The 23,301-nt window shown below is 39.8% G+C and overlaps 1 protein-coding gene and 1 pseudogene across 1 annotated transcript; one reads left to right on the top strand and one right to left on the bottom strand.

The window, feature by feature from the left end:
• Positions 1 to 800: 800 nt before the first annotated feature.
• Positions 801 to 23,184, bottom strand: LOC145464476 (beta-1,3-glucosyltransferase-like). The gene is made up of 14 exons (XM_081448387.1): positions 23,075 to 23,184; positions 20,452 to 20,491; positions 19,469 to 19,581; positions 18,704 to 18,780; positions 18,414 to 18,525; positions 16,729 to 16,865; positions 14,504 to 14,567; positions 12,664 to 12,789; positions 12,151 to 12,217; positions 11,338 to 11,451; positions 4,130 to 4,232; positions 3,374 to 3,496; positions 2,401 to 2,545; positions 801 to 1,891 (listed from the first exon to the last, which is right to left on the bottom strand). The coding sequence occupies exons 1-14, from the start codon at positions 23,174 to 23,176 to the stop codon at positions 1,781 to 1,783; spliced, it is 1,434 nt and encodes a 477-aa protein (XP_081304513.1). The 5' UTR covers positions 23,177 to 23,184; the 3' UTR covers positions 801 to 1,780.
• Positions 13,502 to 14,719, top strand: LOC145464471 (histone H2B pseudogene; annotated as a pseudogene).
• Positions 23,185 to 23,301: the final 117 nt, after the last annotated feature.

Below are 23,301 nucleotides of genomic sequence, written 5' to 3'. Positions count from 1 at the left end.
ACGTTTCCTCTTTGTGAGGACCTAAATAAAGGCGGTGTCAAGCCCCAGTGAGTTTTGTCTGAAGATTTTTGGCTGCTTAGTCTTCTCCTGAAAAGAAAACGAAAATTCAGTGGATCGCAACACCCACGACATTCGTGTGAATTCTTTGTCATCTATGGGTGTGACCTCTGTAAGTTTGTTTGCTCGCGGTTGGCCCACGGTTGCTAAGTAACGTGACGTAATATCTCGATGGCGACAACTTGACGGAAGTGCTCTTCCGTTTTGAGATTGGTCGATAAAAGTCGGGAACTCTTCGATACTTTCACGAGGATCTGACGGAGCCTGGTTGCACCTGTTACCTTGAGCAAAAAGACTTTGCATTTTGACGGCTAGATAGTCGTGCATACGAAAAAACTTGAGAAAGCCGTGGATTCGTTCACATCAATCTGCTGCTTTGAACTATCTGCTGTGTACATCTTTGAATACGTCCATTTGGTTAGCCGTCATGGTAACGTACGTTTCTTTATGAACGACAGAATTTTAAACCACTTTATTAATACCATTTTGTGATAACCTTTTACACGAAGTCTTATATTCCTGCATTGACCTTCTAAAGCTCTTTTTAAATTTTAAGCCTAATGGGGCTATGGTTTCAAACTGAGTCATAAATTGCTCTCATTAATGAGGCGTTATCTCAAATTTCTTCTAAATGTTGTTCTTTCAAGCACCGCTTCACGTTAATTAATGACTTGAGATTACATTAAACCGTTGCGAAGCAGCTGATTCGTAAAACTAGTCTGCCAGTGTCATTGAATAAAATTCGACGAAGAAATGGGTATCGTTCAAGCAAAAATAACATTCCTCATTTCTTACCTACTGTGCAATAAGGTTTTTTCATTCATTTGTTTGCCCAAGACGTGCAATATCATATAAACGCGATTTAGCAAGGAAGTAAACAAATAAACAAACACTTTTGTTATATAACTTTTATTACCCAGAAATATTCTATTATGATATCCTAATATTTAAATAGTTTCTTTGTGAGAAAATACTTCATCTTCGAAGAACCAATTGTGACAATTCCCCGCGAAAAAAAAAACCATGTCGGTACGTTTGAAATGAATGAAATTCTCTGTAACATAAAGTGCCTTCCCAATGACTAAAAGAAACCCTACTCTCTAAGCGGTGATTGATCCAAGAAACTCGTGCAGCATGCTCTAGCCAATCAGAATTGAGGCATCATCTTGTTGGCCAATCGGCTGCAAAAACTAAAACCAATCGTGATTTTTCCCGCCCTTGGCACCCGCTATATGTTTTCCCGTATGTTCTCACGTACTATTAAAGGACCGAACTTTATCTTTTCCAAAAAATAATTAAACAAAACCGATATTTCTTTATTTTAGTAATTTCCTTTACAATTTCCTACAGCAAAGTGGATCCTTACACTCTTACTGAATTTTGGATTGGTACGGATTGTTTTGAAACTTTTCATATTACCCTCTCTGCACAAACGGAACCATCCAAAACGTCCAAAACGACTATCAGGACACTCAGAATACCCCCCCCCCCCTCCGCTTACCCCACTAACTATTAATTCTTTTCTCTCTTAGTTCAGAAAACTATTGAGAGGGGGGGGGGGGGGGTCTGATCTATCTCAAACGTCCCAGCTACTATTTTTGGTCAATCGTTCACACTGCCCCTCACATGTAAATGTACACTCGGCACAAACGATTCTTCGAGAGAAGAGGAGGCGATAGTCTGTCTATAAACCTGACATATTTTGTTTTAGAAAACATATCTATCAACTTAGATACTCCTTGTACACGTCAAGTGGATCTAAATCTTGATGCTTGTGGAATGACACAGGAGTCTGGTGCGCTAGCAGTGAAGGCACGTATTCATTTGGTTTAGCCTGAAACAGAAACAAAGCAACCAAAAACTCAACATCAGTATATCTAACGCAAACTAATGAAGGCCCAGCAACCTCCAGAGATCTGTTTTCATTAGTCCCGTTATACTGTAGATGCTACCGTTTTGAAGATAGCGTCCATGTTTGGGTGGGTTATCTATTGTTTTACAGTGAACCAAAAACAGGACTCGTTCGAAGATTAACAACTACAGGTTCGATGCGCACGAGGCCATGCTGTTACTGCAAACACTTGACTGTTAATTTCCAAAGGTGATTAGTATCAATTTTCTCCTTAAATGTCAACACATTGTCAAGCAGACGGGTAATGAAAAAGAAGAAATTCATCAACTAGGGAAAACTGCCTTTATTCACCACCAAATTCTTAGATCTGACATTAAAACCTTAAAGGCTTATTCAGTAATTTAGGTTTTTTTTAATGTCCAAAATATTACTTCCTAGCTCCTTTAAAAAGTCGCTAGCTAGAGTTTAGAGGTTAAAATAAATTAACGTACTTGGTGAAAAGCAGGATTGTGTGTAAGAGGAACTCCCAGTCTTCGGAAGCAGTTCCCCAGCCACATGTCATCGGGGGAGTCTGGTTCCCAACACGTACAGCCGCTTTTTAGCAGGGCCTCAATACCAGCGCGGCTTAGAATCATACTAAAACAAGAATACAAACAGTAAAATTGGAACGAGAGAGACTGGTAACCCTTAGATAACACTTAGGTTCTGAAGGGAAGACAATAGAAAAGAGCATATCAACGGATTACCTTTCCAAATTGCAGTCAGAGGTTTTGTAGGTTGTATAGATTTCAGAAGACTGAACACAAACAAAGGCCCTTGACGCGACCTCTCCCGCGCTAAAGGGGAGAGGGGTGTCGAACGGCTGGCGTTTAACTTAAGCCAACGAGGATTAACTAAAACTAGAACCAACGATGAGGGATTTGTTCCGAGACTCGAAAATGTCTCAGAACCAATCTGGACTTGAAGCAAAAACACGTCAGAGGGGGAAGGGGACGGGGGTTAACGCGAGAAAACCGGTAACCAGTGGCTGGCGTGGAAAATTATGTAACCACTTGACAGCTGCGGAAAAAGCGCGTTACTTTAAAGTTACTTTAAAGAAATCACGACTGTGATTGGCTAAGAGCAAGAGATTATGATCATAATCTCTTGGCAAGATTGAATGTCCCTCGCTATCATTGGTTTGTGTTATCGTATACCTTTAGGTTTAGGTATCTACAGCTGAAACCGGACGCGCTTCTTCGCTTGGACACGAGACACCTCTAAAGGTATACAGTAACCTTAAATTAAACTCGACGAATTTTGACGAACCAAACAGCTTGGGAATCGCTACAATGAACTGAGCAAAGTCGCTACAATATCACTCAAGCATTCAAATAATTTTAGGCACAGGCACACTGCTCGTAGTTAGCTGGATAAGGAAAAAAAAAAACAAACATTAAAAGTTGCAAAACTGTCAAGACTTACCTTCCTCCCCCAGTGATGTATTCGTACCCATATCCCCCGGTCAGTCCGTAACCGTACCGCTCACCGAGCAGTGTCACTTCCTTCGGATCATAACACGCTAACAGCTTCTGCAATCGGGGCACGCTATGCGAAAGAAGGATTCAAAGAAATAATGTTGTGACACTATGTAAACCTTTAAGGTGGATGACAACAATTTCCAGCTCTTTCCAGCACTTACAATTAGATGAATCAATACTATTTATCTTTATCAGGTGATGCTACAACCGAATGCTCATTCATTGGTGAAAAGTTGTGGTAATCTTCTTTACATGACAGCTTACTGTAGCAGAATGGCACGTTACACTCGAGGTGAAGTGTCTTGTTGACCACTGCATTTGGGAAAGATTACATACTCTTACAATGCATCTCCGTCTTCACATGAATGGGTGCCGACTAATTGTTGGGGCATAACTTGACAAAAATACCAGCTAAAAGTCTAGCAATATATCCGGACAGTAGACTCGATTTCTAGCCGCTGTTCGGGAGAGGAGCCCACGCTCCTCCCCTGAAAGAGAAAAACGAAGACGCGAGAGGCGGAAATCGAGTCTACATATTCAGGGGTAGAGGGGAGTACTATACGCCTGCAGAACTAGCGGATTAGCGGGGCAGAGCTACGCGCTCGTGTATCGCACTTCGCGCTCCGCCGCTGCGCTAATTCGCATGTTCTGCAGGCTGAGAGGGACCGGTTTATTAAATTCATAATTTTCAGCTATTTACCTCATTATTGTGTCGTCATCAAGAACTACTAACCAGGGTTTGTCAGCAGCCCTGGGATCGGAGGCTGATCTGTTGATGATGGCCTGCAGCTTGGCACAGTGTCCTGAAACAGCAGTCCAAATTACTCAGCAAAACACCGCAGTGACTATGAACCCTTCCCTCGTGGAAGGCTTATATTCCATCTTCAGCCACATGACCAGAGTAGATATCTAGATATCTACCTTACTGTACGTGCCATAAATTGGCTCGCGTATCCTCGAACCACCGGCATAAAGTACCAACTGACTCTTGCCCGTCGCATTCATACTGGAGCGATTTTCAATTGAGTGTCGTAAAACCAAAACCAAAGTAATCACTCTAACCAATCACAAACGCCATAAACATTACAGTGAGCCAATCGCGCGGGAAAACGTGTGCGAGTGAGTTACGATTGGTTTTGGTTTTACTTCTGATTGGATGGAAATTGGCGCGAGTTTTTTAAGCCAACTGCGTAGCGTAGAAAGCGCAAACCAATTACTTTTCGACACTCAAATGAAAACCACTCTATACCTTGCTTATCGTCTCCATAGCAATATCGAGTCTTCTAAAGCATAATCTATTTCGAATAACTGGCCCGTTAAGAGAGATGCTTCCACGTTGTCCCGAGCGATGGTCACTATGAAGGTGTTCGTTAACTAGACCACTGTTCACTGTTCCCTTACCGGACCACAATTAATTTAGTGTTCACCAGCCAAATCACCCAAGAATTTATGTCCCATCACTGGTTCATAACTCACTGCCTCGCTATTGGACTACGCCCCAGAGTTCCTTCAAGGAACCACGATTTAGTGTTTCCTTGCCCGACGACTTAGTGTTCCATTATTTCTTTGAGTCATTATTCCCTCAGTTTATGGCAGGGTTCTCATTAAGGCGGGGGTTAACATGAAGGCCGTATTTTGGCTGGGTATTATGGTTTTAACGCAAATATCTCGTTCACCGCGGTTCGAGTAATCAAAAATCTCTTTGTTCATCCCACATATCTACGTTTTGGGCCGTTTTGTAAATTTTTTAGTGGTCCACCAACCTGGGGTGCCCTTTCGGGGGGCGTTCAACTGTCTGGTGGTGTTCCAAAACTTTTGTTTTCCTTTTAATCCCTCTTTAAACTTCCTAAAACTTCACTTAAATTCGGGTAAAGCCGCTCCTTAAGCTCCGGCCGCCAGCTAAAAAAAGAAAAACGGCTACTTCGATTTCTGAGCCGCCTACTTTTCTTGAAATGACACGTGTGTAGGTCTTTTGGAACGTGACTGAACCTTGACTGTCTTTGTCTGCCCGTTGTCTAATAACTGTCAAGGCTGTAGCTAGAGAGGAGGCATAGGGTCAGCGTGTGGCGCACGTTTTCAATTGCGCCAGCGCTGAAGGATAAAAATTTGAAAACAAGTCTTTGTAATCCCTTAATGGTCTTGGCGTTTGAACCTTTTCCAAAATTGATTTTTTTGAGGAAATATCTCCAAGCATTTCAGGCCTCTCAACTTCAAACATTTTCTGGGGGAGCAAACCCTCAGACCTCCCTAGAGGCTTGTGCCTTCGGTATCCGAATCATTGTCAGCTGTCGTCTTCATCAAACTAGCCCTCTACTCTCTAAATCAATGAGAACCCTGGAAGGGAACACTGACTCATACCAGATCACGTCTTACGATCACAGCATCGAACAACATCTTAGCGTCTCATTTCTAAACCACGCCTCAATCCCAAAGGAAAATTCTTCGACAGTAAAAATAATACCTAGCGAGACGCTAGAAAGATACAATCAATAAAAATCCTGCATGTTCCGGGTTGCTAATTGATCTCGCATTTTTCAAAGCTTAAAGGCTGACCCCAAACTCAAAATAGGCCAAACGACGTTTTCATGTTGTCGCTGCACATTTTCTATAGAAGGGAAGCTAGACGCTTAAGAAAATGCCACATTAACAAGAGTTCTTAACAGGTAACGACTATAGTTCTGAATGCAACGATGTGATAAGAAGCCTCGTTTGATGAAGGTTAGTTCACTGAAAATACATACGGATTTCCTAATACTGTCTGATTGACGCGAAACCGCTTTTAATCGATAACCGTACGTTCTCGATGAAAAGAGAGGTCTACGTGTCAGATTTTTTTTAAAAAGGAAGAAAAAAACAAAAACAAAATAAAAAACCGCCAGGGTGACTGCAAATCAAGGAAATGGTTTAACTGTTTTTTAAGCCCTTGCTGTTCATTTTAAAAAGGGCGTGTTGTGAACAAAACTTGTTTAATTTACCACAGTAAGTTATGCTCGTTAGTCCTCTCACAAATTCCACTGTCAGAAACTCAAGGACAACTGTTCTGAAATGATTCTAAAGTCCATAAGGGTCAATAAAGGCTCTTTGAGTATTTCGTTAAACTTTGTTCTCATTGTTTTAACAAGAGATGATTTTGCAATCCTGTTTCTTCAATCCTTGGAATTATATTCACATTAAATGGATTCGATTGCTCTTCCGCTCTGAGGAAGTCGAAGGCACGAGTGACCCGCCGTAAGCCTTTTGTTGTTGTTTCATGATTACAAGGTCAAAGATATCACTTGGATCGGATGTCTGTCTCGACGTATTGACGTTGTGAGCAAGACAAGGTCGATCCAAAAGTGTCAGCAAAAAACTTCAGTTTACATATGCGGTTACCACACACGGCGCTAAGGGCCACCCCGAACATTTTGAGAAGGTAGCTTTAAAGGAGCTACGTCACAGTTTCGCATCTTGAAAAGTTTAACTTAAATTTTTAAAGCTTGTCAGTTGTAATCCGTGTTAATCTTCTCCATCCTTAGCCATCCTTGTTCCTTTATGGTTTACTATTATCTCTTTGGTGTTTTTCTATCTTAGTAAACTAGTATCATTTTCAGGTTTTCTTTAATTTAAAGGTAAGTTCATACAAGGCCAAAATAACTCAATATGCTGTGACTGAGCTCCCTTAATAGTGGCGAGACGCAATGAGGCTGCGCACTAAAATTAAATTCTTATTGTAATTATAGAGTTCTTCTGATTTTTTTAAGGTGATATTCATGGAATTCAAAGCTACAATATTCACTTTTTGACAGCTTCATATATTGCCATTTAAGCTGCTTTCTGTCGCTTAATATGCTGTATGCATGATTATGTCACATGCCGAACATTCACTACTAAGCCTCGTTTGCGAGAAATTTTGTCAAACCTTTAGCATCTTCGTGCTGTTTTCAAGAAGATATTCTTTTCATTTTTGCTGCTTTGGGAACTTACCCACGATAAAATTTGCAATTTGCAATTTAAAAGCGAGGGTTGGTGGAACTGATCTTAAGTTAGCATGCTACAATTCTAGCAGGTGAAGTTTTATGTACATCTGAACATCGAATTGTTATAAAAGGAACCTTCACAAAAAAGCAAGAGGAAGGGGAACAAAAGCTATCCTATTTTCACGGAAGATTTACCTTTAAGACGCGTGTGAACATGGATATATTGTCAACGGAGGAAAACAAGACTGCTATTGTCTGTGACATGGCTGCAGAAAGATTACTTTAAGTAGTTGAAGCCACGCGCTTTCAGATATTTATTGTTTGTTTAGAACCAAGTGACGATGTACATTTTAAAAGAAGCACGCCGATAAAGCTTCTAAGTAATGTAAATTTAGACGTAGAGGCGGATTATCCTTCGAAGAAGATAGGTTACTAGACGAATCAAGCGCGTAGACAGATTACGCGTCCGCTTTTAGTCTAAAAACCGAGTTTATATATTAATTGTCCGCAAGTGTAAACTATAAAAACAGCTTCAAAGCTTACAGAGAAGAGTTCAGTCAAATTCCTACAGAAGAAATTTGCCGTAATGCGGCGAACAGTCAGCTGCGGAAAATTGGTGTTACCGCGAATATACGGCAATGACCCAGAAATTGCCATTGCAGGGACGAATGCGGTTAACCCAAGAGAAGACAAAGATAAAAAGAAAACTGCGGTACAAGGACGATTAATTCGGGGAAATACCAGGGATAGAGTGCTAGATAAAGTCAGCGAGACAGTCGAGATACCCAGGTTAACCCTGCCTGCAATTCCATTGAGAAATGGGCCGGTGAACAACGAAGAAAGAAAAAGACGACGAAGAGTACACTGCTATGATTTTTCGCTTCAAGTTCAACGAGTAATGCCTGAACGAAATAAACCAAGGAAGTCTTCGACATCTACAGCTAGTTCTCAGGGCTCGGACGCTTCCGCCAAACGACTGCCTTATGTCATATACGACCAAAATTACGGAGAGTACCGAGAGGGCGAGAAATCCGATTTGAGAGACAAGAGGAACTTTCTGCCGCTTTCGTTCGGGATTCTAGAAGGTCAGAGAATGCGTTTACTACAGAAAGAACAATTACACAAGCAACAAAAGCGTTATAAACCTTCAGAGAAAGAACGCCGCAAGAAACACAAAGGAGAGCCTCTAATATGGTTCTTTTAACGCCCGAAATACAGGACACGCGACCGGTATTTCCATCATGCCAAAGGCTAATAAATACCGTATCAGACTTCTAATAGAATTTACAGAAGTGACAAACTGAAGTTTGACCGGGGTTGAGAACGACGTATACATCTGTCGCAATTTCAACCGAGTTACGTGTGTCTGCCACGCCCTGTATCGAGATCAGTTCTGAATTCGTTGATAAGTTCACTGAAACCAGCAACTGAGTTTTTGTGCAATGTAAATAGCCAACTGGTCAGCCTTCTACCAGACGGAAATTATGATTAGTCAAAGCTCTTTATGTTCTTCACAACTCATTTTCACCTTTAAAATGTCGAGTGCCTGCAATAACCACTAAGGTAGTCAGTTCAGTTCATCGACGCTTTCATTGCACAGCAATGAAGTATTAGTTTCCACGGAGACAAAATGAATTCACAAATTTTGAAATGCTTGTGCAATTTCTGATTGAATGACGTGAGTGATCGATATCCACTTTCTCCACACTGCTCATGTGAAAATCACTGATCTTTGCAGCTATGAAACAACTTCAACACTTGAAAAGGAAACGAATATTTGCGGCTTCAAAAGGGGCAAATTTATGTCTTTTTCTTTCCAAATACCTGTGTAAATCCGCTATGTGGGCTACAAAGCAACTGAGAGTTAGCTAAAAGCTAGCTTCTCTAGATTTTTCTCTCCAGATATTATTGCGAAGCGCAAATTCGCAGTCCATACAACCATAGTTATTAGAGGGAAATGGTAGGAAACATGGCAAAGTTATTTGTTATATGTTTTTGTTTGCTATTTTGGGGGTCGACCCTGGACAAAACCTGGCTGGCAAAATACAAAAAGTGGTTACGTGTTATCATACAATTAACGAATAGAAGCATTGCGATTATGTAGTTCATGCATAGTCAATGAGCATAAAACAAAAGATGTGCAGGGAAAGGACCTTCCAAGATAAATTTCAGCCTGTTTGTTTGCTTCTTTGATGTTTACCGGCCTTCCTAGCCATTTCCCTCTATTAACTATGATACAACTCAAAATTTCACTGTCGTTCACATACTTTTTGGAACACTGAACGAATTCTACAGTAGTCTGGAAACACGGTCTACAGGGAGTTATCAGGCTTTTGTTTTCAGTAATACCTATCTCAAAATTCCTTGTACATAGATTGACTGTACATTTTCTAAATTCCCTTGTACAAAGGCCAACTGTATACTGACAGCCTCATATATTGAGTTGAGATAATGTACATAAATTATGAAATAAAACATGTAAACAGTGGGTCACAACACGAGTAAAAGAGATCTTCGCTCTCAAAAAAAATGAGATTGAGTAGTTGAAAAGAATGTCCCAAAAATGAAATTTTAACGGGATTTTGTAGACACAGGTGCAAATGCTTTACTAACTGAGCGGAAGCTGCAAAGTTGTTGAATGTAGGTAACAAAGGGTTCTCTTCACTTCGATTCGTTTTAAGGGCGAGGCGCCGTGAAACCAAACAAAGGCGAACAACCACTTCAACAATGGAAAAAATGGAGCGTTTTGGTTTTATCACGAATTCATCATTGATCCAAGGGGAAGTTTGGTTTCATTTCTGACAGTCATGGTCATTCTAACTGCCCCATTTTAATGAAGGCGCGTTCTGGTTAAAAAAAAAAATTCATCATTAATTCGGAGTCAGGGTTTGGAGGAACGGTCTTGCTTTATTCCGACCAAGATTGGAGGTAAGGTGAAGTAGGAATAAGAAAAACAGGTTTTATTCATGCGTTATTAATTCGATCCCATTCAAGCAGTCGAAAGCCGGTTAACGGTAAACCAAATTAAATGTGCAACGAAGTATTGATTTTTCTTGTATAAAAGTGTTTTTCACTCCTGATGTTTTGTGTAGCCTGCGGCGCAGACAGTCTAAACCGCCGGTATTAACGGCGATTTTGTGACACTTCCGGCTGCAAACAGGCGACAGGTTTTGTGTAGTTTGAGATTATTCAAAATGAAAACAGAAGGCCAAACAATATAAACAGAAAACCTCACCGAAAAGTTACAAAACTCGAATCAAAATTTTCGCTAACCCTGGGTTAGCTTAATCCGGTTTCGAACCACCCGGCCCAGAATGTTGACTTGTTTATTTTCATAACTGTAGTTTATTTTACGGAGAATAAAAATGACAAGCGTATGACTGAACGGATTATGAAAAACTGATAACAAGTATTTGATGGACATCAGACCTAGCTTCCCCGCATTCCATTTCAGTGTATATGAACAACAACACCAGAACGGCTTTGGGGTGGACATTTTCATACATTTTTCTTGTATTTGTTTTCACCCTGACCTTGACACAGCGCTATTGTTCGCTGGAATTGGGGAACAGCTTATTGAAACATAGTTGAGAGGCGCGGTGACCTCATGGTTAGTGCGCTCGACTCCGGATCGAGCGTTTCGGGTTCAAGCCGTGGCCGGGGACACTGTGTTGTGTTCTTAGGCAAGACACTTTACTCCCACAGTGCCTCTCTCCACCCAGGTGTATAAACGGGTACCGGCGAATTTAATGCTGGGGGTAACCCTGCAATGGACTAGCATCCCATCCAGGGGGAGTAGAAATACTCGTAGTCGCTTCAAGCCACAGAAACCGGGATAAGCTCCGGTCTATGGGCCACTTGGCTCGTATGTAGACTTAACCTTACCTATTGAAACATAATAGACTGTTTCTATTAACTTAACAAGTTAAAGCGTTCAAAATCACAATATTACCTCTTCCTGTATTAGGGACTCCAATGTTCTCAGTTGGTATGGAGGGATCCTCTGTCTCGCTATAATACACAATGTGCTTAGCGAACTTTCCAACTGTTTTCTGCACAATGGGAACTGGAAAAGATACATTCATCAACGTTTGGGATTCCTCCGAGCTTGCAACTGTCTTTTCAATTTGACCACTGAGATGAATCGCTAATTAAAAGTTTTTGGTGACTTTTGACATTTGTTTCTATGTTTTTTTGCTCTGCTCAGTGAAAAAACCAAAAGTCGAAAGTGCACCACATTTGTTTGCTATATAGGGGTACAACTTCTTTAAAATAAAGGTTTTACTGGTATTTATTCGTATTAAAAACCTTAAGTACAGCAAAATTACTGTACCGACGTTAAACAGGGTTTTTAGCGAGCTTTTGGAGTATTGCTATTATTGAAGGAAATTTGCGTTTCGAACAATTGATTGAAAGTGATCTCCCGTCTGAAAAAGTCGACCATATAATAACATTAGTTGTTAAAATTGTCTGAAAATAACGATGTGAAACACAACGTAAGCTCTACAGGAATCAGGTGCACATCGTTAGTAGTCTCTGAAATATTACCGGACATAATACAACAAAGACCAGCAGTAGAGGGGCTTAATAGCTGGAAGTAATTCTATTTTTTTAAAGAGCTTAAATTAAATACAAGTCCACGGACTTAAATTCCAACGAGATTACTATTGGAGGATTTTTGTGTCTAAGATTTGGGGGCGCATATTTTCGGGTGAAGGAGGGAAAGAAGTTATTATTAGAATTTTACGGCATTTATTTGGTATACCTCGGTCCTTATGATACTTCTTTGTAGTCTTGACAGCGAAGAAAATGTTATCCAAGGATAGATCACCCTACGAAAAAAGACATAATTTAGGGGGGGTTTTTTTGCTCTGTATTACTGAAATAATGGAACTCTTATCTTGCATTAGAATGCTCCCGTTTTAAAGTCGGTTATATTAAACTTAAAAACCATGGGATATGCTTATGAAACCGTTAGGATATCCCCATTCTTACACCTGTACACTACTTTCCTACGGGTTATCCCGAACTTCCGCCTTTTCTTGATAGCGAGATCCTGTTGTAATTTCTCTTTACAAACTCAATACAATGTCAAGTACACTGGTTATAAGAATACAGAAAACGACCACCCTGCTTTTACACTTTTTTTAACCCCTTTCAACAAACAACGATAATGTTTGGTTTTCAGAATAATGAAAATTACACCCTCCCCCAGATTTTACAATCTTCTTTTTCAACCTCTCTCAACAAACAAGGAGAATGTTTAATGCAAACTCACACAATCAGGGCCACCACCTTTCAAAGACGTCACGCAATTCTGTTTGCCGGTCGGTTCGCTGGTGCAAAATTCGAGTACATCAGTGAGTAACGTACCTTTGCCCTCGTCGCGAATAAACATTGCGACCTGCAAGAAAGCAAATTAAGAAAGTCGGAATAACTCGTGTTCCTTTCGGCAAATCATCGTAAAAGAACCCGAACGGTCTCTGATTCTTGTTGTCCTATCAAAAAAGGCACGAGTGATCCGAAAGTTGACACGTCAGCTTGACTCAAAAGGATCTGTATTCGACTGAAAAAGGTAACGTACTTCAGGTATGGGACACATATCGTTCCAACCTAGTAAGAAAAAGGAAGAGACCAGCTTGAACATGACAAATATTATAAGCTGTTTACTTTTCTAACTTTTTTTTTTTTTAATCCGTCTCGGATTGAAAGGTAAAAGGAAAGAGAAAATAAACTACAAAAATACCGAGATTAAGTCTCTATTTCAAAACTTCACTTAAAAAAACTATAACTAGGCTCAAAACAAACGCATAAATTGTCTTCTAAAACTTTACTATACTATTCTTATACGCAGTGCCGTTAAAAAAGCTTGTCTTTTTGCATTCGTATCAATAAAATTTGTGGCGCTCTTTATTGAAGTTGTTTTTTTCTTAAACGCGGCAAATGTTAAAGAAAATACTTGTGTTTATGTTTCTTGTTGTGTACGTGTAATCCAGTTGGGAACAAAATGTTTTCTAAGTTGCTTTATTTTTGACAAATCGTGGCATGCAATAGCCACAAGCAAAACTGTTGTTATTTGTCATGGTGCGATTTCTCCGTGCTTTTAGCACCCGCTCAGGAGAAAACGGCCAATGAAACATCGAGCATTTCGATCCGTTTGCAAATTAGGCATCACAAATTTTCCTATAAATTGCCAGACCCCAAACACTCTGAACTTTAAACACGTTCACTCGTTGAGAAGAGAAACATCGAAAATGCCGCCTAAACGTTCGGGAAAGAAGGAGGAGAAGATTGCAGGAGGAAAAGTGGAAAGGAAAAGCGGAGAAGGCAAAGAAAAGGGGCGAAGCAGAAGACGCAGAGAAAGTTATTTCAGTTACATTTACAAAGTTCTAAAGCAAGTTCATCCCGACACTGGTATCTCGAGCAAAGCCATGAGTATTATGAACTCGTTCGTTAACGACATCTTCGAGCGAATTGCAACCGAAGCTTCTAGACTCGCTTCGTACAACAAGAGGTCGACCATTAGTTCCCGCGAAATTCAGACCGCCATACGGCTGCTTCTGCCTGGTGAACTGGCCAAACACGCCGTGAGCGAAGGAACAAAAGCTGTTACAAAGTACACAAGCAACAAGTAGACGAGATGGAAGCAGGTGGAAGAGCTTGTGACTTTGAAAAGCATGTATACAAACCAACGACTGGTTGACTTGACGAACTTGACGTGACTTGACGGTATGAATGAAGAACTTGCTTGACATTAATTTCCACGTGTAATTGTACGATTATCATGGATTGGAAGCAGTTGGAAGACTTCGTGACTTCTAAGAAATATGTACTCGACTCGACTGACTCGACTTGACTTTGACGGTACTAGAACAATGACCTGAATTTTCTGGATGAATTTAACTGTAAAAAGTTAGCGAAATGCAAAGGGCCCTTGATTTGACAGACTTTGTAACTTTGACAAGTACTACATAAACAAACTGACTCCACTCGACTCGGACTTGACTTGAAGGTATGTGGATGTTGTTTATCTTTATTTCCTGAACAGTACGACATTTAATTTTCTATCGGAAATCGCTTGTAATTGTCAAGACATAATGACTATTTATATTGCTAACCTCGTGCTGTACATCAATGGTGAAGTCTGACTTTGGCGGATTAGCTTGAAGTCTTTTATCCAATCTGTTTAAAAAGAATGTAAATTAAGATATTGATGGATGTAAATTATTTTATTTGAGTTCATGCAATTACTGTTTATTTTATCGATTTATATAGTTTTTTTCTTGTAAATAGTCTTGTAAATAATTAAATAAAATGATAGTAAACTTTTAAAATGGGTGTTGATTATCAGAACTGCATAAATACGCGCGCGATTGTAGTGCTTTTTTGCGAAAAGCTTCGCAATTTAATTCGTTTTCTTGGCTATGTTGTTTCTTCTCTCCGTTCCTCTCTTTTTATCACGTTTATTTCTTAGAAGATTAATAAAGTGTTTTCTCCAAAACGCTCCGTTGTTATGCAGCACAAGACTTGAGTCGCGTAACGCAAGACCAAAATCCTATTGCAAAAAAAAAAGAGAAAAGACCTTGGGACAAAAAATATCCCCAACATGTGTCAGAGGTTGCCAGAGGTAGGAAAAAGCGCGTTAACCAAATGACGATTACTCTTTGGCACTCCTGATTGGTTGACGAGACTGTATGTTTCCTCTGATTGGTTTATAAAGCCTGTTGCACGAGCTGATTTGATCATGGAACACTGAGGTACATTGTAAGGCCAATCACCGATCATTTTGGATTCCAGTGTGTTTGACGAAAACTCGGTCGGAGAAATCACATGATTATAGTGACGCTGCTCCGTGTTCAAAATGTTTTCCGTCCACACGAGAATGAAAAGCCGGCGTTTTCAAGCTCCTCCGGTTTAAAGAGCGTTTTCGAAAAGCTCCGTTTTCGTGACAGATTTTAAGCTGCGTTTTCAAATTTCTTAGTCAACAACCGAAGCCAAGGTTAATAGTCAATTTATTTATTTATTTATTCATTTAAAGGAAACAATAAGCGATATCTGCATAATTAGCCCAGTTTATACAAAACTCTAAAATAATGAAAATAAAATGCCTGGAAGAATGTCTAGAACGCAGAGTACCGCAGAGTTACACAGCATACAGCGGATTCCATGTTGCCGTGCGTCTGTTCAGTAATAGATCACAGGTGACGTCAAAATTTGGCAATAACAAAAAAGTGGCATTTGAGGCGATAGCCGAGTGTGTCACTGAATCTGATGTTCTTACCACATTTTGACGTCTTCTGTGATCTTTTGCTGAACAGACACATGGCAACATGGAATCAATTTGTTTTATATAATAAAGAAACACAAAAGAATTTTACTGACGTCAACAATGCGTCTGTCCCCAATAGATCATAAATAAGAACCAATCAAAATGGGAGGATAATTTGACTTGTCGAATAAAAAGTCTGGGTATGCACGTTTCTCCTTCTTCCAATGCCTTGCGGTTCTCGAGGTTTTGTTCACAACACAAATGAGGCCCCATTAGGGGAGGGGGAGGGGTGTTGAGTATCCAATTCACATATCCCGTTAACTCCAGTTTCAAAAATTAGCCATTTCCCTACTTGATAGCCCACTATATATCTCATATCCCATTATTTTTTCCCCAAATATCCTGTATTCCACTTTTTACTGGAATATCCTACATCCAGAAAACCCCTAATAGGGCTTCGCAAATGTAAACTTTAGTGCCATCTATGTTTTTAATCAACACTAAAAATCTATTCAGAGGCCCGTAATGGTACAGATTACACAAAGGTACCAGACCCTGATGGATCTTCACTCACTCACTCATCCTCATTGGGTCCATGCGGACTCTTTATTGTTCATCTAGTGACGTTTTGGAAAACTAGAGCCAACTATTCCAAAGTACCTTCTACTTTTTTTTTTCCTGCAATTTTTTAAACCAAAATCTCCCAGTCTCAAAAGCCAAACCCTGGTCACGATCCTCCTGTTGTGTTCTTGAAGAAGACATTTTCCTCTCATTGTGACTCTCTCAGGCTAACTGTACAATAACATGACCTTGCAGACAGGGGGCATGACCGAGGAAAGCTCACAAAATTTTCCCATTCTGAGGAAGAAGTAAATTCTCCTAACCCTAGCTTCTTGAATTTGTGCAACAATGCTACTCAATGTCCACAGCAAGAGTTTGAAGCCTGAATGCTCTAACAGGAGGCGAGCGCACTAACCATGAGGCCACCGCACCTCCCATGAATCACTAATGGTGGGACCAAACTACAGACACAGCTTTGTAGAGTGCTATTGTATATTAGTTATTCTGACTTGCCTGTTAAGCAACGGCACAGACAAAGCCCAGCCAGCTGCAAAATCAGGGAAAGAGAACTGTGATGGATCTTGATAGAAAGCAAAGTGATGGATGATTGCCGCCTCTTGATCTTGTATTGCATGCCCAAGAAAAAGTTCCTGATGATGGATAACGAAGATTGTATTTATGAATATTCCTGTCAAACGAGGAAAGTCATGCCTTTTTTCCATGTGAAGAGAAAAATAAACAGACAAACAAACAACAGCATAAAACTACTACAGAATAAAAGGTTGACTAACATCAAGACAGAACAGTTCAGGACAAACATTAACCCATTGAATATACTGTCCCTCATTTCAAATTTCATGTTTAACCTAAAGAGCACACTAACCAATGAAGAATGAAGCTGAAGAACAAGGGATAGGGTAGGTGGGTAGGTGCAAGATGGGAGAAAACATGGAGGAGGGAACAGGGTAGAGTGCAGAAGGCAGAAGTGGAGAGGATAGAGTGGTCAAGGAGAGAGATGGGCTGAGGTAAGAGTATTGCAGAGGTTACTCCACAGCTACTCATATTCCTGCTTTTCATACATAACCATTTCTGTATCAATAATTAGAATGAGGTTCAAAATCAAGATGCTTTTACAGAGATGATCACCTCCATTATTCTCATTACTGGCTTGGTTGAAAGTGTTATAAAAATCCAAAGAGAAATCAATAGTTAAATTAGTATCATAGCCCAGTATTGAGTGCAAAATACTTCAATCAGCTTTGTCACTTGTTTGTACGTATTGCATGCCTATGATGCTAGCCAATGATTTAGTGTTACATGTATTTACAGTTTGGGAAGCTGAGCTTAAGCCAAACAAGAGCATTAAGGTGGCCAAACACAGTTTTCGCGCGCGCTTTTGCTGACGTAATTGAGCGCGCGCACAAGGATTGCAAAAACAAACATGCCGTCAATAGAGCGATCATTTTCTTTACTCAACACCCACACAATCTGTGCTATTTTTCTCTATTATTGGACGCAGTGTATTGATGGCTTTAGTCTTTTATTACAAAGATATGTTAGAAAAGGTAACGACGCAAAAAACCCAGCAATTCTCAGCTTTCTCTTTGTTACCGAAAGAACCCAGTTAAATGCAGTACATGCGCAGTTGCTCGAAAAATTGAGACCGATTGCTTTTGCAGAAACTTGCGGATTTCTGACGATCCAGTCATTAGAATTTCAAGAAATTTGGCAAAAAAATAGTTCAGAAACCACGTGAATGATCTATCGCAAAAAATCTGAATTTTGACATAGGGAATTTTTAATAATACAGAACTTGTGGTGAAAACGATTTACGGCGAATTACGAAAATCGCCTATGTCAAAATTTGATTAGAACAGTGTTGACAGAAGGGATTTAATGTCAATTTGTAGTGGGCAAAAAATGAAAAAAATCTAACGACTGGATTTTTTTTTAAATAAACAAAAACCATTTTTTAAGCCTTGTTTTTAACCAGCCCCGTTGCCATGGCAACAGCACACACCTTAGCCAAAATGCGAGAATAAGCTTTTCTGTGGTTAACCTTGACTCTTGCAAAAAACGGGCGCCAAAGCATAAATAGCTTAAAAGTAATGGCGAATTAGGCACAGGCTCTTGAAAACTGTGTTCGGCCACCTTAACACATTAACATTCATCACTGACAAAAAACTCAAAAAGCTCACCTTTCTTGCATCATATTTATTTAAAACTTTTACAAGTCCTGGCAGGTTTATTATGGTCTCATCCTCACAGAAAAATATCCACTTTTTCTTGTCACCATAGTCCTCAACCAAGCTACAAATTAAAAGATCATCATTCATTCCACAATAGTATGAATTTATCAAGCTGCTAAAATGCAAAACAATAATCCATTTTATAATTTCTCATAAACTTGCAAATTCTTATATTAAAAATTATGAACCCCTAAACCATGACATCAAAATGTTTTCCAGTTAGCAACATTAGATCATACCTTCTTATAATAGGAAGAATTGTCCACGCTCCAAAAGGTGCCCAGTCCTCATGCACCATTTTGAGTTCTAAATGATGCTAACAAAAATATGATCCATAGTTGATTTGGTACATAACATTTCCTGTTAGGTAAAGTCTGTAATAGGTCAATTGGCCCATACACCCAGGGATATCCTACTTTCAATAGCACTAAGCAGAGCTTGATGTTGCAACCACTAGGGTCGCCAACGCAACCACATTTTTATCGCTGGTGACTAACTTTTCACGCTTTTCACTGAAACACTGTTGCTGGCGACTAAATCTGAAAACTTAGGGGCCAGCTGGCCCTAAGGTTTTTTCCTGAAAGTTGAGCCTTGCTAAATGACTAGGAGTATTTCTACTCCCCCCTGGATGGGATACTAGTCCATCGCAGGGTTACCCCCAGCATTCAATTAGACCATACCCATTTATACACCTGGGGGAAGAGAGGCACTGTGAAAGTGAAGTGTCTTGCCAAAAATCACAATGAAGTGACCCCAGCCAGGGCTTGGATCTGGTCTGCTCGATCCAGAGACCAGGGTGCTAACCTTTAGGCCACTGCACCTGACAGTTGTTTTTAGAGACTTGCATTTTTACAGGGTCTTTGTGTCCCTAGAGGAGGGAGGATATCAGTGAGCCTAGTAACCCTTAGACTCCTGGGATCCATAGAATAAGATTGGATGTACATTTGGCAGGGATAAGCACATCTCTGTCAGTTAAAAGTTAGTACTGCACATTGATTTCATACCTTTTCTCCCATTGTTTCTGCCTGTTCACTGAGGGATTGCTTAAGGGCTTTTGCTTTTCTTATATGAAATGCATTGTGTTGACTTCTAACAATTATGACTATGTCCTTTAATCCTAAAGAAAATATTAAGAATAATATAAATATTACAATAACATAATTATTTTCATTACAGACAATTATAATTGTTACATATATACCATTCTCTGTGAAGAAAAAAAACAAGTACATATATTATGCTTATATTAAAAAAATAGGAGTAAATTATGTTTCACACCAATTCAACAACTTTTAGCTCAGAAGACAACACATAAACAGTTGACAGAATATAATTAGATCATGTCCTGAGTCCAAAATCCTTAGTGTCATATACTGTAAAAGGCAAATACCCCTTACCATACCTACATTAGATAACTGAACATGAAATAAATCATTTTTCAATTATCATTCAATAGATAATTAATAAAGGCTCTTCAAATGTAAATTAAACAGAATATCTTCATTAGTTTCATCAACAACCATAAAAGGGCAAAGTAGCATAATTACTACACCTTTTGCTGTTCATTTACAGAAAATATCCATTCAGTTGTGTCCAAATTTGTATAATAATGCAATTGATTGTGAGTGCTCATGCAAATTCTGTTATTGAAAGTCTTTTGTTGAAAAGGATTGTCCAAAAGTGTAAATGATTGTTGTTTTGTGACAACAAATTTTGTTTCGACAAAAATGAAAATACGTTTACAGCCAATGAATGTCAAAGGAAGATATTGTTTATCTTTTGATGATTTTGAATGTTAATACATATCCAAGTGTTATTCTTGAATGTTCCTTCCACGCAAATGAAGGTCATATTGGTGTTAATGAGAGTATATTGACCATAATGAAACAAATTTGACTCAAATGAAAGGATATTTTCTGTAAATGAACACCAAAAGGTGTATTTGAGATGATTGAAAGGAAAGTCATTATACTTAATTTTTTTTCACCTATGGGAGAAATATCTGTGCCATTTTCAACCTTTGAATCCTGAAAAAGAAATGAAAAGGCAATACATGTGGATAAATTTGCAAGGTAGTAATACCCTTGTTAATTGAATCCATTTTATAACAGAATTTGAGCTTAACTCAAAGATATTGCCATTTACCAGCCCATAAGTCTCTTTCACTAGCCCACAACACATATAGACATAGAACACTGCTAGCCCTGACTTATAGGTTTTTTAAAGGATACATTAAAATATTAGTGAAATCTCAAGCTCAGTGTTCTGTGGAGTCAGTTGACTGCCATTTTAAGAGATTATGTTTGCTACATCTCCAAGTCCCTTGGTCCCAGAGGAGGATTCCATCATTTAGCCAGTGCCGCCTCCCCCCCCCCCCGACCCACCCCCCACCCCCTGATCTCATTACATTGAAGTTTTAGTGCATTATCCATAAGTGGACTCTCCCCAATTTGTTGCGGAATTTATATGTTTCCAGTTCATACTGTTCTGTGATGTCACAAAGACTTATTTTAAAAAGGTAGCGGTGAAGTGGCCAGGTGGCCACAGCACTGGACTGCAGATCAAATGTCATTACTCTTATGGACTAGCATCCCATCTGGGGTGTCTTAGAAATAATTCCAGCTGGATGCTAAGAAGACCAGGATATGTTCGAACAAGATGAGATAATTCAGCTGTTCAGCAGACTTTTAAAATTATCACTATTTAAGAGGGTAGACTCTATGTAATCTCTTGTTTTAACATAATACATAGCAGGCTCGGATCATGTGTACTAAAGACATCTACAGTCGAGTGTCGTTCAATACTCTCGATTGATACCCTCAATTGACATCTCAATTGACAGCTTGATCCCTACTTGATCGAGATCCTGATTGATACTTGGTTGATTCTTTATTGACACTTGATCATCAGTTGGTCCTTAGTTGGCCGAGTGTTGACCGACTCATATCCATGCATCCAAAATTAGTTGACTCTCGACCAACTGTTGACCAAGATGTCAATGAAGTGTTGATCGAGTGTCAACTGAGGTGTTGATGGAGTGTTGATCGAGTACCAATCGAGGGTCGATCGAGGGTATTGATCGAGGGTATTGATCGAGGGTAGTGGCTAAATCTAAATGTTGCTTGGCCAGCAACAATTAGACAAGTGTCACCCACTCTCCCACTAACCAGAGATTAAGAACTTTGACTTCATCTTGCCTTAAAAGTATAACTTTACATTAACCCCCAAGTCACTAGTGGAGGAAAGGTGCCTACGAAGCCCAGGGGCTGCAACCGCAGTCACATCCCCGGGGCGCTAGAACACCCGACTGGCCTGCCCAACCCGCAACCAAGCCACGAGCCCCCCGCGCCAAGCCCCCTACAGGCACCCGTCACACTCAAGCCAGATGGCATTGGTGGAAAAAAAAAAAAAAAAATAAATGAAAATAAAATGCTGAAAAGAGGGGGGGGATAGGGAGGGAACGCCAAGAACCGCTAAACTATAATTCAATCCACAACGCCTCACTAACAGAGCGATGAACACACTGCGAGCACATGGGACGACAACACATGTACTAACCAAAAATACCGCTGGACAATGTCAGCCCCAGGGCTCTCACGACTATATGACTATTGCAAACACTACAGAATGCACCAAACGCTAAACAAACGCTAACAGATGGCCAAGGCACTAACAAACGCCTACAAAAACACTACTGACCAGACTTGCTCCTGGTCATAAACTATGTAAAATTTCATTGAACTATATCAAACACTACAGAACGCACCAAACGCTAACCAAACGCTCACAGACGGCCAAGACACTAACAATCGCCTATAAAAACGCTACTGACCAGACTAGCTCCTAGTTGTTAACTATGTTAAATTTCATTTAACTATATCTAAACTCCAGCCATATAACAAAACACTTAATCACTGGTCCCTTGGGAAAGATAGTTTATTCTCCAGAAGACAAAACGAACTGTATCCCTCGGGACCAGTTATTAAGAGTATGCTGTAACAGTAACACTCTGTAAAATAATATATTAAAGAAGAAATCACTTTGATTATTGCTCAGAGCTTAAAGGGCTATTATTATATTTGTGCTAGAACTTGTCTTATTACACGTCAGCGCTGTACAAATAAGTACACGTTGTTCATGGTGCTTATTAAATTATTGACTCAGTGGGAGGTGCGGACGGGCATATTTTTAGCTCAACCTCATCATCGACTCAGAATAGACCCAGCTTCAAGAGGTCGGTGTACATGCAGACCACACGATGGTCAATAATTTTTCCGCCAAGGATCCGGCCTGGACGATATTTACCTGCAGAATTACGTTCGTAGACGGTACAGTCGAGTGTAGTATTAATAGTCAACTTGTGTTTTTAGCTGGTAATTATAATATTTACATTGCATGAATAGTCATGAATGAATGTTTGCACTATCCATATTTCATCGTGGGGCAATGAAACAAAGGACAGATATCAGACCATTGACTGGCCAATGTGCCCTTAGAGAAAAACGTTTACGCAAAAAGAAGTAAATTTCTGTTACGATAATTCGATTACAAATGGCGATATGCGCCGACAGAGGAATTAAATGAAGCACAAAATGAAAATCCGGCCATACCACAACAGCGCCAAATTCGAATCTTGTCTGAGGGTCATCAGGTCCAAACTCTAAGTAATCGCTGGCAAGAATCGGAACTGCAACAAGAAAAAACGCACGCATTCTGTAACACGGAGCATCCTATAAAATAGGCAAACAATAGCTACTAACCAACAAGAAAAATCGAAAAGAGGCTTCTCATTCTTTCAGAGCAGATCTCTTGCTCTCACCCCACGAAATCATCGACA

Source organism: Orbicella franksi, chromosome 12 (genome assembly GCF_964199315.1).
Source record: "Orbicella franksi chromosome 12, jaOrbFran1.1, whole genome shotgun sequence".
In the NCBI taxonomy this organism is placed as follows: domain Eukaryota; kingdom Metazoa; phylum Cnidaria; class Anthozoa; order Scleractinia; family Merulinidae; genus Orbicella; species Orbicella franksi.
Note: the sequence above shows the minus strand (reverse complement) of the source record. Positions and strands in the feature narration are given on the sequence as shown.